The sequence below is a fragment of the Erythrolamprus reginae genome, chromosome 6 (assembly GCF_031021105.1).
Source record: "Erythrolamprus reginae isolate rEryReg1 chromosome 6, rEryReg1.hap1, whole genome shotgun sequence".
Classification (NCBI taxonomy): domain Eukaryota; kingdom Metazoa; phylum Chordata; class Lepidosauria; order Squamata; family Dipsadidae; genus Erythrolamprus; species Erythrolamprus reginae.
In genome coordinates, this window is record NC_091955.1 from 60,844,262 (window position 1) to 60,861,091 (window position 16,830).

Here is a 16,830-nt window from a genome sequence, read left to right on the forward strand (position 1 = left end):
TTTTCTGCCGTCAATCTTCTATGTTTCTATCTATGTGGAAAGCCACAGTGAATTTTGTGTCTCTTTATTTTAGGATCTTGTCCCTTGCATGCAGTCCGAGTGGTGCTTCCTTTGTCTGTTCAGCTGCAGCATCTGGCCTTGTCAATCAGCTAGATTATGCTACATCAGATTCTGGAGGAAAGGGCATCAATCAAGTTCCTGGAAAATTGCTTTTGTGGGATACCAAAACTATGAAGCAGCAGGTATAGTATGTGTTTTCCCCCCATCCTTGAGCTTGTTTGATAAAAATAAAAGATTTTCTTCTTAATCTGTGGCTCAAAAAAAAATAAGACGGTATCTGACACGTTTTTAACAAATCTTTCATGTTTCTCCTTAATACTGTATTATGGTTGCTCAGAGTGTTTGAATAATTCTCATCACAGCAGTTTAATGCTAAGTTGCCCAATTTATCTTCGCTTACTGTCATCCAGGCTCAAGGATGCCTAGTTGGCTTTTGTGGCCAGATGTTCTTTTGTTCAGCTTTGAATGGCACAGGGCTTACATCCTTCCTGGAAAAGATCCAATTGTACTAAGCATTGCAAGCTGGACCATTTTTAACCGCAAAGAAAACATGTTAAAGAAATGTCTCCACCAATGAACCTGCAGGCGGATATCCATTATCTCTAATCAGAAGTTATATTTAGACCTCTTTGGTGGGAATTTTTTCATTGTATAAATAACCACTTTCATAGGCTAATAGGCTAATATATGAAAAGCTTCTTGCGTCCATTTAGTATTTACAGAATACACTGGGATATGAAGAAACTCAGATTAAGTTTGGTTGAACAACTGGCTTGCTTACTTACTTACTTGAATTATTTGCTGCCTATCTCATTTCAACCCGATTCTCAGATGGATATCTCAGAATAATTGCTCCCTTTGGAAAGAACGAACAGTTTAAATTCTGTGTTCCGTATTTTTTGTTTGCTGTTTCAGCTTCAATTTTCTCTTGAACCAGAGCCCATTGCTATAAACTGCACAGCCTTCAACCATAATGGGAATCTCCTGGTCACTGGAGCAGCAGATGGCATTATTCGCCTCTTTGGTAAATGTGGTTTTGTTCCTTTTTATTTATTTATTTTTTCATTTAAAATTCTGTAGATCCTAGGATTTTCCGTTACTGAGCAAACACTTTGTTGTGGAGCAGGAGTAGGAAAATGGGCCAAAGGCTGGTACACTTGCAAAACCAATGAGGTTATTCCCATTTAACCCGTTACTTTTTATTAGATCCCTCATTTTAATAGATACAATGTGTTCTGCCGGGCTCTATGGTATGAGCCTCCCGAAAATTCAAGGGTAAAAAATTCAGACACACAAACACAATTGAAAATTCAAAAACAATGTTCTTTATCACAAAATACAAAAGAAACAAAGCACCCTTTTTGTATTGCAAATAGCACTCTTCCCAAAACAAACTTGTAGGCTGTAAAAACCCCTTAAACAGTCCTTAAGTACTTAGCTAGCAGCTGTGAAGAAACGTCACAGCCCTCCTTCTTCTACAAGTTGAAACACACACGCTTTGCTCTGCCTTGGTTTCAAAGTCTTGAAAAATCAACAGAGTCCTGAAACAGCAAGTCACAGTCCAAACCAGTACGATCAGATAATCTCCACACTGCGAGGCCAGCACGCTGCCAATTTAACAGCCCTACTTACTTGAACCCCACCCAACCAAAGGTGGACTCAATTATCTCCTATAATACTTTTGAAGCTGTTCACTCCTATGCATAGCTCTACGCATGCGTGGGTCTATCATTATTTCCTCATCCGAATCTAAGGAAGATAAGGATGATTGACTTCTTCCTGGGCTGTCTTCCAACCCCCCCTCCTCCATCTCACCGTCACTTCCTTCTGCAGAGGACAATTCACCGTCTGACTCTGTCGGCAGCAAAACAGGCCTATGACATGTTGATGTTTCCCCTGCATCCACCTCCTCAGTCCTTGGGGCAGGAGCTGGGCCAGAGCTAACCACAACGCAATGCAGTACCCTTTAAGTATATTTTGACTATAATTCTCAGGATGCAACATTTAGGGAGGTTGTTATTCTGTATATGTATAACATTGAGTGAGGGTCTCTATATCAAATTTTATATTAGGACTTGGCAGTTATTTATTTATTTGTATCCCACCTTTATTATTTTTACAAATAACTCAAGGCAGTAAACATATCCAGCACACCTTCTTCCTCATGTTTTCCTCATGACATTCACCCTGAGATGAATTGGGCTGAGAGAGAGTGATTGGCCCAAGTTCACCCAGCTAGAATTCACAGCCTTCTGCTTTCTAGCCTGGTGCTTTGACCACTAGATCAATTTGGCTCACCATTTTCGCTCTACTTTCTTACCTCATGTTGGGATAAACAAAACTAACAACTGTGTTTGTTCTGGTAGAATTTGTTAAGATTTCAAAATTGGTGTGTTTTTTTTGTTCCATGCAGCTTCAGTTAGGGATGAGGAACATTTCTCTCCCTTCCCCCCACCCCCTTTGCAAGAATGAAGTTCTAACTCCCATTTTATTATTTATTTATTTATTTATTTATTTATTGGATTTGTATGCCGCCCCTCTCCGTAGACTCGGGGCGGCTAACAACAGTAATAAAAAAACATCATATAAATCCAATACTAAAACAACTAAAAACCCTTATTGTAAAAACCAAACATCCCTACAAACAAACATAATATGCATAAATTGTAAAGGCCTAGGGGGAAAGAATATCTCAGTTCCCCCATGACTGACGGCAGAGGTGGGTTTTAAGGAGATTACGAAAGGCAAGGAGGGTGGGGGCAATTCTAATCTCCGGGCGGAGTTGGTTCCAGAGGGCTGGGGCCGCCACAGAAAAGGCTTTTTCCCTGGGCCCCGCCAAACGACATTGTTTTGTTGACGGGACCGGGAGAAGGCCCACTCTGTGGGACCTAACCGGTCGCTGGGATTCATGCGGCAGAAGGCGGTCTCGTAGATACCCTGGCCCGGTATTTTCTCCCAAAGCAAAGCCAGTGATGAAATCCACAATACATATTGTGCCCAAAATCCATGAAGGTTACCAAATTGCTATCTTCCAAGCTCCAGAGCATCTAATAGAACAGAGAGTTGGTGGAATTAGTCATATTGAAGACCATTATAATTGTTGTATTCATGCTGATAAAGATAATTATTTCCCTTCTTTATTGTTTCCTTCCTCTAGAGAAATAATTCCTTTATAATACCATCCAGTACAAGTCTTTCCTGTTACAATATCAACAGGGCTGGCAAGAGAGACAGCAAGTAAAGGTGATCCACCTGCACTTTTTTCTGTCTTTCAGATATGCAACAGCATGAGTGTGCTATGAGCTGGAAAGCCCACGATGGAGAGGTTTATTCTGTTGAATTCAGCTATGATGAGAATGCTGTTTATAGCATAGGTGAAGATGGAAAGGTAGGTTTTTAAAAAATGTGGCCAAACTGACATATATGACAGCAACACATTTATTTACATCAGCATTTATATGTCTTTCTTTGGAGATATATTTGGCCATCAAAATAGTTGGTAACTATTATCTAATTAATGTCACCTTATCTGGAAAAGTCCATGCAACCCTCTATATCTTTTGAAGTTTCACCTGAAAGCTGTTAATCCAGTGAATCTATAAATCATTTCGAAAACAAGCAGATAACTTAATTTGTAGGCACCCAGTTGGTTATGTTTCTTCTGGTATCTGTAATTTTTCTCTCTATATCTGTAGGTGCTATTGCAAAGTAAAGAATGCATGTGCATTTTATATCTTACTGGGATCTGTTATATCATTGTAGTTTATTCAATGGAATATCCATAAAAGCGGATGCAAAATTTCTGAATTTAGTCTCCCTAAAGATGCCACTGGGCCATTTGTGTTGTCTGGCTATAGCGGATACAAACAAGTCCAGTTCCCACGTGGAAGGCTCTTTGCATTTGATTCTGAAGGAAGCTACATGTTAACCTGTTCTTCCACTGGAGGTGTCATCTACAAGGTACTAGCTATGGGTGAAGATAATTACATGCTGTCTCTGTAACAAGAACTGATTTTTTTTCCATTCTAAACCAGGCCTTCAGCTATGATTTATGAGTAAGCATCAGTTTGAAGAACTTGCATAATTTGCGAAAGCATAAATGATTTAGAAATCACATCTCTAGGTAGCCACATTGAAATGTAATAGTATTATTTTTTTATTTTAGTGGGGGTTTTTAGTGGGTATGTTTATGTTTATGTTTATTTAGATTTGTATGCCGCCCCTCTCCGCAGACTCGGGGCGGCTCACAACAAAGTGAAAAAAACAGTTTATATCTATATACACATAGTAAAATACATGATGAAGGTTATAGAGGAGATACTCAGTAAAATATATCTAAGAAATAATAGAAAAGAAGGTATAATAATAGAACATATCAATGAAAGAATAGAAGAAGAGATATAGGAATAGAAGAAAGGTATAGGAGATATAGGAGAGCAATAGGACAGGGGACGGAAGGCACTCTAGTCCACTTGTACTCACCCCTTACTGACCTCTTAGGAATCTGGATAGGTCAACCGTAGATAATCTAAGGGTAAAGTGTTGGGGGTTTGGGGATGACATTATGGAGTCCGGTAATGAGTTCCACGCTTCGACAACTCGGTTACTGAAGTCATATTTTTTACAGTCAAGTTTGGAGCGGTTAATATTAAGTTTAAATCTGTTGTGTGCTCTTGTGTTGTTGTGGTTGAAGCTGAAGTAGTCGCCGACAGGCAGGACGTTGCAGCATATGATCTTGTGGGCAATACTTAGATCTTGTTTAAGGCGTCTTAGTTCTAAACTTTCTAGGCCCAGGATTGAAAGTCTAGTCTCGTAGGGTATTCTATTTCGAGTGGAGGAGTGAAGGGCTCTTCTGGTGAAGTATTTTGGACATTTTCAAGGGTGTTAATGTCTGAGATGCGATATGGGTTCCAAACAGATGAGCTGTATTCGAGGATGGGTCTGGCAAAAGTTTTGTACGCTCTGGTAAGTAGTGTGAGATTGCCAGAGCAGAAGCTACGTAGGATTAGGTTTACTGTACAACTCTTGAAGCCTTCTTGGCTATATTGTTGCAGTGGGCTTTGGCACTTAAATCTTTTGTTATTAGTATACCAAGGTCTTTAACCGAGTGGGGATTATCTGTGATAATTTGATTATTCAGTTTGTATTTGGAGTTCATAATCGTCTTCCCAATGTGTAGGACAGAGCATTTGCTAGTTGAGATTTGGAGTTGCCATGTGTTAGACCACTCAGAAACAGCGTCAAGGTCTTATGTTAATCTGGCTACATACAATACCTCTGGGTGGAATTTACCAAAGAAGATTAGAAGGATTCTTAAAGCCATCTGGATAGATATTGGAAACAGTTCACTACATCAGATAGGTTTTTCCTATGGTCAAAAATCTTGTTAAAGTTAAAGGGTTTGGGAAACTCAAGAGTGGAGGCAGAGTAAATGCAGCGTATTTTGAGAATTAGAATGATGACATTTTGGTCTATTTTATGATCCACGTAACCTGTGTTGACATTAGAATATTTTGTACTTAAATAATCATTCTGGCATTATTTATCTTAGCTCTGCTATATGGCTTAAAGTCCAGGGTAATACAGTATTTTAATTTTTTATTTTTTATTATTTTTTATTCAAATATTTTTATTAATTTTCTTTAAACACACGAGACAAACAACATTTAACATTAAAGGAGCTACCATTGCTCCGCTTATCTTAGAAGTCTATCTAGTACAAAAAAAACCCTAACTACAGTCAGATCAATACAGAAATACAATCGATTAATTAAACAAATAATAAAAACAACATTTAATATTATTGATATTGAAAAAAATTATTCTATTCATCATACTATTATTTAATCTATTACTTTATATCTATTATAACAATATTTTTTAATACTTAAAATCACTTATTTAGTTTAAAAAAAAAAGAAAAAACCTTATCCATTTAATTTCTTAATACTCTACTATATATATATTCAACTTCATATATTCAAGTGATTATAAGTTCTTATATAATTTTTTTTAAACTATTTTTTTTAATTCCACCATTTGTACATTTTATCCCTTTTAATTTTTTAAAAGGACCAGAATTATCCTAGAATTTTAGATTTCAGATTGGTAAATTATTTCTACTACAAACCTTTGCTAATATTTGATTTATCTTTTCTCTATTTCAGCTGAATAGCAATGACAAAGCATTAGAGAGCTGTCTTTCCCTTGGAGGACATAGGGCTCCAGTGGTCACTGTAGACTGGTGCACAGCCATGGACTGTGGGACCTGCCTCACTGCATCCATGGATGGGAAAATCAAACTGACTACTCTACTGGCACAGAAGTCTTAAATGAAACTCTGCTCCAAGATGTGAACAATTTTTTTTACAGAAGAATAAATGATCAGTATTAAACATTAGCTTCAAACTAATGTAGGGAGGAAAGGTTAAAACATTTGTCTTAATGTCATCATCTCTTTTTAAGTTAGGAGTTAAGTTTAATTGCCAAACTACTGCCAATTAGAAGAGTACATTCTAACAGTTCATTTCAACCGATATTAAACATTCCCTGATCATCACGTTTCTTTCAATAAGGATCAGCCCATTTTTCTTCATTCACACATAGCCATAATTCTCTGGGTTAGTCCCAAGATGGAGAACAAACTTGTCGTGGTTCCAACAGATGGGAGATGCGAGTGGGAACATTGTTGAAAACGCTAACAGTATTGACTGCATTTTTACTAGAAGAAAACTTGATTGCATTTACATTATGCTGCTTTGATTGTCTGAAGAACATTCCGTGCTATGCTCCTAGAAGGAAAAAAAGTTATTATATAATTCATATTGTTTATTTTTCTTTAGAATTTTGGACATCTGTTATAGACTATAAAAATGATAGTAAAATGTTATGAAATGGCATCTGTTTATTACCTACCAATTTTTAATCAGTTCATTCTAATTAAGTTCTGTTATGAAAGAAAGAAAGAAAGAAAGAAAGAAAGAAAGAAAGAAAGAAAGACGGGAGTTTTATAGAGCTCTCAGCTTTCTTTCTTCTATATTTCTAACAATTTGCATGTTTGGAAAGGATACGAATACACTGCACGCAATGAAAAACACAAACACCAGCATACAATACCTTGGAATTGCTTTTATGTCAATCCATATTTTTTTAAAAAAATACTTGTAACATAAATAATATTCTTGGTCATCAGCCTGAGTTTACCAAATGCAGTTACTTTCAGAAATATATCTAAGGAGACACAGCTGTGGCCTTCATCAGTAACAGATTGAATACAACAGAATTCCAAGCAGAAGGTGAACAATACTGCCTATAATGAAATAAATGTGGTTTGGCAAGTACTGGTTGAAAGAAATGGAGAAAAGGTCAGGCCTACATAATTTAGAATCGTTCTATTTTTGTTTGAGCAGAGATAGATGACATGGCACCACTGCAACCATAGCATGTTTATGAAAGGGCAATATGGACCGATTAAAAGTGTGGGAGGGGAGTCCAGATTGATCCTCTTAAGGCTGAATATTGTCATTATTGGTAAGGTCTTTTTCACTAGAGGAAAAGTGTTGAGCTGATAGAATTTCAAATGGCAGCATCCCACGCTGCAACAGTTTGAAATCTCAGTTGGATATGCAATTTCCATTCTTGAGCATTCCTTAAATAGAAACTTGTATGTGGGGTTCAAATGTGGCTGCATTCCTAGGACAAGTTTAGTGGTTAACAATTATGGTTTATTAATGGCTTGACGTTGTACACAAAATTGTGAGTTTTGCGGCGTATTTTGCTCCACCTTACGACCTTTCTTGCCACAGTTGTTAAGTGAATCTCTGCAGTTGATACTTTAGTAACCTGGTTGCTAAGTGAATTATGCTTTGCTGTTGACATTGCTTGTCAGAAGGTCACAAAAGGTGATCGCATGACCTTGGGACAGCAAATGGTCATAAGTATGAACCAGTTGCCAAGCATTGAAATTTTATCACATGGTCTAGGCGATGCTGCAAAGATTGTAAGTGGGAACATGCCACCTTTTTTCATTGGCGCAACTTTGAACAGTCGCTAAATGAACTCTTGTAAATCCAGGATTTACCTGCACAGCTGTTGTGTAGTTCAAGATCTTGTGTAAACAGCATATGAAATTAAGGAGAAGAATAAATGCATGACAGATTTCTTAGAGGAAAAATCAAGTATATTTAAAACCTTTTGAACTTAAAACCCCTTTTTATCACTTAAAAAGTATCTCATTGTGATAAATAAAAGATAAATGTTAGATAAATGTTTCTGAGATCAAGGTAGAAAAATGAAAAGGAACTGGCAATCATTCAAAGGATAGGAGAGGGAGTGGAGGTTACCACAACATTTGGCTCAGGGAGTTTTCAAAACGTACCTTTAAGGTGTATACTTGAGGGAATTCTGGGAGTTGAAGTCCACACCTCTGAAAAGGTGCTGAGTTTGGGGGGGGAAAGTTTTGATCATTTTTTTTTCTTATTCCAAAGAACTGTAATCTAGTTCTAGATTACAGATCTTCATGTATCTAGAAAATACGACTTCAGCAATAGAGTGATCAGTGCCTGGAATGCACTACAGTACTTGACTTTGTGATTTGTTCCCCAAACCCCAAAAACTTTAACCTTAGCTTGTCTACAGTTGACCTCTCCCCGTTACTAAGATGTCTGTAAGGGGTGTGCATAAGCTTACCACTGTGCCTACCGCCCCTATCCTACTGTCCTATTGTCCTCTTTTATCATTACTTTTTACTTATGTTTATACAAACTACTTCTATCCTATACATCAGTGTTTCCCAACCTTGGCAACTTGAAGATATCTGGACTTCAACTCCCAGAATTCCTCAGCCAGCATTCGCTGGCTGGGGAATTCTGGGAGTTGAAGTCCAAATATCTTCAAGTTGACAAGGTTGGGAAACACTGCTATACATGTTTGACAAATAAATAGTGCAGGGATCTGCAACCTTGGCCCCTTTAAGACTTGAGGAATTCTGGGAATTGAAGTCCACAAGTCTTAAAGGGGCCAAGGTTAGAAACTCCCGGTCTATAGGGTACACAACACACTTCTCATTCGCTTCCGGGTGAGTCCTTTAAATTCAAGTCCCAGCAGCTACTGGTGTGCAACCCACGTGACGGGGTAAATCCTCGTACCCGGCGCTGCTCATCTCCGCCTCCTCCCCCCCCCCCCGACTGCCAAAGGAAAATGGTTGTTTATGCCGTTGCTTGGTGTTTGGAGGTGTGATCGGTGGGAGGTGGTTCTCCCCTCCTTCTATGAGCACTTTTGGAGGTAAGCTCCTGTCCGTGATCCGCCTTTGCAAAGTGGGCAGCGGCAAGCGAGGCAAAGCGTCTTGATTCGCAGGGCGAGTAAATTGCTCCGTGGTCTTTTTTCCTGGGATTAGTTTTTCGGATGCTAGCTTGAGATATTTGAAAGAGTAATTGCACAGCTTCTCGCACAAGGAACTGGGAGTAGTTGCATTCAGCCTGCATTTTTGTGCAGTGGTTTTGGGAATAAGGCAAAATATGCGTCATGGAATATAGTGAACCTTACTATATATAGACTGAATTTAGTGCACAGCTGTATTCGTGCATTTTTAAAAATTTACACCAGTGGTAATTTTGTGGGGGGTTGTGTCATTTTTGTGCCTGGTCGTTATGGCTCGATGTACATTCATTCATTCATTTATACATGCATACTTTTAGGCCGCCCTTCTCCAAAGACTCAGGGCGGCTTAAAACATAACACTGCTCAAAAAAATAAACTTAAACTTAAATAACTTAAACAACACAATATAACTCCAAGTAAATCAAACTTCTGTGAAACCAATCTGTCCACTTAGGAAGCAACACTGATTGACAATCAATTTCACATGCTGTTGTGCACATTCAACTTTGTACAGAACAAAGTATTCAATGAGAATATTTCATTCATTCAGATCTAGGATGTATTCTTTGAGTGTTCCCTTTTTTTTTTAGCAGTATATAAAAACAGTACAAAATGCAAAAAACATAATGCAAGTGAGTAACATTTCCTGTTGAGATTTAATGATGTTGATAAAATCTCTGAAAGATTCGATGCCTGAAAAATCTAATGTTGGTTCCCACTTTTTTTCTATCTCTCTCTCTATTTAGACTTGCAGCATAATATCCTGGGAGATAATGGAGAAGCCCTTATTATTGGACAAGTTCTAACACTGGGTGGATTTGGCCCCATTTAGGAATATTATCTATAAAACCCCAAATTCAGATTGTTACAGGTAAGGAGTTATAGCAGTGGTTTTCAACCTTTCTAATGCCGCGACCCCTTTATACAGTTCCTCATGTTGTGGTGACCCCCAACCATAAGTCTAGTGCCAATTTCCCAACAGGGCTTTAAGCTGATTGGCAGCAAAATCAGAGGGGCACCCCCACTGTAAATGCCTGATTGGTCGGATTGTAAAAATATGTTCCAAGGCGCCAGAATAGAAGCTTTAGTTCCTAACACCATGGGAAATTTGTCTTATCCCAAGGTCTTAGGTGACCCCTGTGAAACGGTCGTTTGACCCCCAAAGGGGTCCTGACCCCCAGGTTGAGAACCACTAAGTTATAGGGTAAAGATTGCCTCCTTAATGCAAGAGACTCAGAAGCTTGCTGTGTAAAAGTCAGCAGAAAACTGTTTAAGATCTTTTGGTCCAGGGATGAATATTGGGGGTGGGTAGAGGGACGGAGTGGAAGCAAACTGAAACAACATAAAAACCTTCAGTACCTGTCCTTTATTTAGAATATTTTAAACTGTCGAGCTCCATCTATTATTTTTTTCTATATACAGTACATGATTATACCTGCAAGTTATTGAAATGGGAACACAAATGGAGTGGGCGATGCTTAACTTTCCTCCCCACAATCTCTGGTAACTCTGAGTGTAATTGCATAATTTTTTTTAAAAATATATTTATAAAATAAAGTAATAGCTGGCCAGCTATGGTAATGGTTGGGCTGTGTTTTTTTTTTATTAACACACCAGAAGTAGTTTCAATTGTTCTGTTTGCTTGCCAGTTTAGTTATTGCCTTTGGTTAGCCCCAAATAGCTGAAATATGTAAACTTTAGAGAGGAACAAGTAGGCTGCACGGAACCATTAATTCAGTTGCCAAAGTTTAATTTCAAGGTTTCCAGTTGCACAAATTGTTCTCCTTTTTTGAATTAACAGAAATGAGTTCCCCTGAGGCAGCAAAGAAGAGGATCCTTCCAGGATGGATGACCAAGAATGTACCTGAACCTGAAGAATGGGCAAAAATGAGGCCAAAAAGAAGAAAAAAGACAGCTTTAGCAAGGTATGCTGCTCACATTAGAGAAACACCTTTCAGCTGTGGCGAGGGGGGCGTTTGCCCAGGTTCGCCTGGTGCGCCAGTTGCGGCCCTATTTGAACCGGGAGTCATTGCTCACAGTCGCTCATGCCCTCATCACCTCGAGGCTCGACTACTGTAACGCTCTCTACATGGGGCTACCTTTGAAAAGTGTTCGGAAACTTCAGATCGTGCAGAATGCAGCTGCGAGAGCTATTATGGGCTTCTCTAAGTATGCCCATATTACTCCAACACTCCGCAGTCTGCATTGGTTGCCGATCAGTTTCCGGTCACAATTCAAAGTGTTGGTTATGACCTATAAAGCCCTTCATGTCACCGGACCAGAATATCTTCGGGACCGCCTCCTGCCGCACGACCGGTTAGGTCCCACAGAGTCGGCTTTCTTCGGGTCCCATCGACTAAACAATGCCGTCTGGCGGGACCCAGGGGAAGAGCCTTCTCTGTGGGGGCCCCGACCCTCTGGAACCAGCTCCCCCCTGAGATTAGGATTGCCCCCACCCTCCCTGCCTTTCGTAAACTCCTTAAGACCCACCTCTGCCGTCAGGCATGGGGGAGCTAAAACATCTCCCCCTTGCCCATGTTGTTTTTGCCATTTGACTGATTGACTGTGTGCCTGTTTTTTATATTTATTGGGACTGTTTTTATGAATTTATTAATTTTAAATTGTAATTAGATTGATTTGTTATTATGTACTGTTTTTTATTATTGTTGTGAGCCGCCCCGAGTTTGCGGAGAGGGGCGGCATATAAATCCAATAAATCTAATCTAATCTACCTGTTTCTTAGAAATCAGAGAAGAATGGGTTGTTCTAAACTTCCTTTTCTACCCTCAAAGGCCAAATTGTAAGGAGGGTTAGGTGTGTGTGCATAAAACTATTGAAAGACTAGGAGACATCCAATTAGTGAGAACTCTTAGTGGTTACATAAATAGATTTTCTCTAGAATCATAGAACTATCACATTCTTTGATTTCAGCTTTATCTTTCTGTTTTTATACCCTTAAATAGTCATGCACATGTATCTGGCTATGGTTTTACTTTTTTACAGAATACGTCACCCCAAAGAGCTTAACTCATATCTTGAAAGTTTGGCTGTGATAAACTATATTTTAGATTCAGTTGATGTTAAATTAGGATTAAATGTCAAAAAGCTTTCCCTTTATATTTTGAAGAGTAGGAAACATTTTTAAACAACAGCCACAATTTTGTTATACAGTACAGAGATTGTGGGAGACAGATTACCCCAAAATAAAGGGAGATAATGTGAAGAGCTATTTGAGCTATAGGAAAAAGCTTTAAAATATTTAGGATGATTGCCCTGTGGACAAGAGGCCATTGAAATTAGAACTCATGTCCTGCTATACTGTAGCGTCACTTTGTAACACCTCACCTAATAAAATACCTGAGAAGTACTGATCTCTTATCTACAATTGTTGTTATCAGTTGAATATGAAGTAATTTCTTTAAATGTCGCCAAATTTTATTATACTGTACTGTATGTAAAATTAGGAAGACTCTAACTGCCCGCTGTTAATTACCACTAATTGTGTTGGAGTTAGCATTTAAACCCAAAAGCTTGAGAAACAAGTGACTGCACGTGGCTAAGATTAAGAACAAACTTTATAAATGTGCAAGTAAAGATCACAGTACCATATTTACAAGAAACATAGAAACATAGAGGATTGAGGGCAGAAAAAGGCCTCATGGTCCATCTAGTCTGCCCTTATACTATTTTTTGTATTTTATCTTAGGATGTATATATGTTTATCCCAGGCACGTTTAAATTCAGTTACTGTGGATTTACCAACCATGTCTGCTGGAAGTTTGTACCAAGCATCTACTACTCTTTCAGTAAAATAATATTTTCTCACGTTACTTCTAATCTTTCCCCCAACTAAACTAAGATTGTGCCCCCTTGTTCTTGTGTTCACTTTCCTATTAAAAACACTTCTCTCCTGAACCTTATTTAACCCTTTAACATATTTACATGTTTTGATCATGTCCCCCCTTTCCCTTCTGTCCTCTAGACCAGTGTTTCTCAACCTTGGCAACTTGAAGATATCTGGACTTCAACTCCCAGAAGTCCCCAGCCAGCGAATGCTGGCTGGGGACTTCTGGGAGTTGAAGTCCAGATATCTTCAAGTTGCCAAGGTTGGGAAACACTGCTCTAGACTCTACAGATTGAGTTCATTAAGTCTTTCCTGATAAGTTTTAGGAAAGACTTAATGATCTCAATCTATATAGTCTGGAGGATCACTTTCAACAACACTTTCAAGAACACTTACAGCAGACAACCTTCTCCATCAGAAACATCAAGAGCAATGGGGGAGAACTCAGGCTAAACTCCGCCCTTCTCCCTCTTCATTCTTGCACATGCTCAGATTATACCACACCCAAATTAGCATACTGAGCTTTACATAATGTTGTTTCCCTTAGGCAGGAAAAAAACCTTGACAAATTGTAATACAGTACTATGTTATTTTGTCTGGTTTTATTTTTGGGTACTGTTTTTAATGCTTTTATTTGTAGTCCTCATCTTTGAATGTAATTTTTTTAAAACGATTAATAAATGAGTTGGTCCTTGCTATTTTTCTTGACACCAGTGCTAAAAACAAATAGTTATACTGAACTAGGTAAGATATACTGAATAAGACTACAGAAAATTTGACAAGACTTAATGTGCATTTTCTTATATCTGCTGATTGTCTATAAATTGATATTTACTGAAGGGGAGGGTTGGTCTTCCTTCTTATTGTACATACTTTACAATATGGTGTTTTTTTTGTAGGACTGAAACTGTGTATTGTATGAATGAAGCAGAGTTGGTCGACATGGCTCTTTGTATTTTAGCTGAGGTGAGCGAAGTAAAGATGTTGCCCAGGTGGCAGCTTCTTCCTTTTTCCATATGATTTACCTGCAGTTATGGAGGCTGCAGCTTTTCAGTTAATTTTATTTATTTATTTATTTATTTATTAATCTGATTTGTGTGCCGCCCCTCTCCGTAGATTCGGGGCGGCTAACAGCAATAATAATACAATGTAAACAAATCTAATATTTAAGTTAATTTAAAAAACCCCAATTTAAGAAACCAATCATACATACTGACATACCATGCATAAATTTTATAAGCCTAGGGGGAAGGGAAAGTCTCAATTCCCCCATGCCTGACGACAGAGGTGGGTTTTAAGGAGCTTACGAAAGGCAAGGAGGGTGGGGGCAACTCTGATATCTGGGGGGAGTTGGTTCCAAAGGGTCGGTGCCGCCACAGAGAAGGCTCTTCCCCTGGGTCCCACCAAACGACATTGTTAGTTGCCAGAACATCTTGCTTCCTGAGAATTGGAAAAAAGAATTGTGCCTAAATACCACCAATTGTACTGGGTGATTAGACTCACTGATAAGTTCAAGGACACTTGGGCACATTTTTTTTGACCACAGAGAATTATTTATATGTTTATCAACCAGGCACGATTGTAGATATTCTACCAGGCATCGAGCATCTCACTTATCCTGATTTAGATAGCAGAGAGAGAAAAACTTGGTGTCTTGATCCCAAAATGAAAGAAAATATGACTGCTTCCTTTTTAGAATTGCAAGGCTATAGAAGGTGATGAGATTTCATCAGAAGACAAGGTTCATCAACAGGAATCGATAGATGGTCACCTTCCAAGGACTGCTGTCAACATTGCCAAGGATCCTCCTGTACCATCCACACCTTCAGATCAGTCAGCTTCCTTAAGTAGCAATGAGGAGACCAAACTGGAGGAATATGATGGTGATGATGCCTTAAAATATGTCAGGGAGATTTTCTTTACATAATTTTAACATCAATAGGCAATATCTAGGTTTTCTTTTAATTGATAAATTGAAGATACAGCTATGATAGTGGAGTCTTGTATACCAGAGGTGACGTAATGGAGAACCACAATGAAATGAACTGATCAGGAGGAGAGACTCTGGAAATCTAATTTTATAACTGGAAATTTAATAGGATGCATTGGGGGAAGAATGGAGGAATCTCCTGCTGGGTTCAATAAGCACTTTTTTTTTAACTTGACTTGGAAGACTTGAATTTTACATTTAAAGAATACAAGAGTTGCAGTTTGTTTAATAACCAGTGTATATGTGCCGAAATTTATACTATCTTACAAACATTTTGGCTTAGTAAATTGTGTGAATCTGGTCATACAAAGAGTAGTGGTCACCTCTAGCTTCCAGAAGCAAAATATACAATCTTCAGCTCTATTGCATTTTGTAAATAGGTAGTTCTTGCTTAACAAGAGTAATAAGGACTCGAATTTTCAGTGCTAAGTAATGCAGTCATAAAATGCAACATCACATGACTGCATCGCTTGATAATGGCAATCCTGACAGTCCCTTTTGTTGTTGTTGAGGCTCTTACAATTTACTTTGTTTTCAACAAAGTCACTGGGAAGTCCCAGGTAACTTGCAAACCAACCAACAGTTGAACAAGTGGCTGCTGTGATGCGAGTGTGGCAGGGCCAAGATAGTTTCTGCTGGATGGGGCAGGATGTACAGGGGGCCTATTGCAATGGAGGAGGGGTTACAAGCACATGCTACAAAGTAAGAGATTTCTGGCTGAAAAAAGTTTCAGGAATGTGAATGACTTAGTGCGGGTGTCGGGTGACCTGCAGCTCTGGAGCCCCATTCTGCTCTTCTGTCCCTCTGCTGTGGCTTTCTGTTGGCTGAACCCACCACTAGCTGGCCCCTCCCCTCCAAGTCACTCCTCACCTGGCCTAAGAACGTAAGTGCAATGGTGGGAGATGGAGATTCATTCCAGCCGGGGTGGTGCAGCAGGTAGAGTGCTGTACTGCAGGCCACTGAAGCTGACTGTAGATCTGTAGGTCAGCAGTTCAAATCTCATCACCAGCTCAAGGTTGACTCAGCCTTCCATCCTTCCGAGGTGGGTAAAATGAGGACCAGGATTGTGGGGGCAATATGCTGGCTCTGTTAAAAAGTGCTATTGCTAACATTTTTTATTTTTATATTATTATTATTATTATTATTATTATTATTATTATTATTATTATTATTATTATTATTATTTAGATTTGTATGCCGCCCCTCTCCGTAGATGTACATGTTGTAAGCTGCCCTGAATCTAAGGAGAAGGGCGGCATAAAAATAGAATGAATGAATGAATGAATGAATAAATAAATAAATATTCCAGAGGAGGAGCCAAGCACCCCTATATTTGCCTCATCTTGCGGGGCTGTCTTCCAGCCCTTGCTGGTGCTGCTTGCATCTCATTTGCTTTGGTAGACAAGCAACTTGCTCTCTACCTCGAGACATTGGCCTGGCCTGGCTGCAGCCAACGCCACTGCTGTTGTCATCCGCATGGCCTTCCTACTGCTCTTGCAATACCTTATGCAGTAGTTAAATTAAGTGCGCTTCACAATGGGGGAGATGGCATCGCCTC

General features: G+C 38.9%; 2 protein-coding genes across 4 annotated transcripts in view; both read left to right on the plus strand.

Moving 5' to 3' along the window:
* Positions 1-6,959, plus strand: part of WDR91 (WD repeat domain 91) — a 28,141-nt gene extending 21,182 nt beyond the window's left edge. For both annotated transcript variants that reach the window (XM_070755954.1, XM_070755955.1), the window contains 5 exons: positions 74-242; positions 976-1,084; positions 3,336-3,448; positions 3,823-4,020; positions 6,228-6,959. In XM_070755954.1, the coding sequence (XP_070612055.1) occupies positions 74-242; positions 976-1,084; positions 3,336-3,448; positions 3,823-4,020; positions 6,228-6,392 (754 nt within the window). In that variant the 3' untranslated portion in view covers positions 6,393-6,959. The remainder of the gene's footprint in view (positions 1-73; positions 243-975; positions 1,085-3,335; positions 3,449-3,822; positions 4,021-6,227) is intronic.
* Positions 6,960-9,165: 2,206 nt separating this feature from the next.
* On the plus strand, positions 9,166-15,623 carry CYREN (cell cycle regulator of NHEJ). 2 transcript variants are annotated; one of them, XM_070754791.1, is made up of 5 exons: positions 9,166-9,342; positions 10,185-10,309; positions 11,240-11,363; positions 14,182-14,248; positions 14,979-15,623. In XM_070754791.1, exons 3-5 carry the CDS (start codon positions 11,242-11,244, stop codon positions 15,207-15,209), a joined length of 420 nt encoding a protein of 139 aa, XP_070610892.1. In that variant the 5' UTR covers positions 9,166-9,342; positions 10,185-10,309; positions 11,240-11,241; the 3' UTR covers positions 15,210-15,623. The 2 variants fall into 2 exon arrangements, with proteins under 2 accessions (XP_070610892.1, XP_070610893.1); XM_070754792.1 differs by having other exon boundaries at positions 9,334-9,415.
* Positions 15,624-16,830: the final 1,207 nt, after the last annotated feature.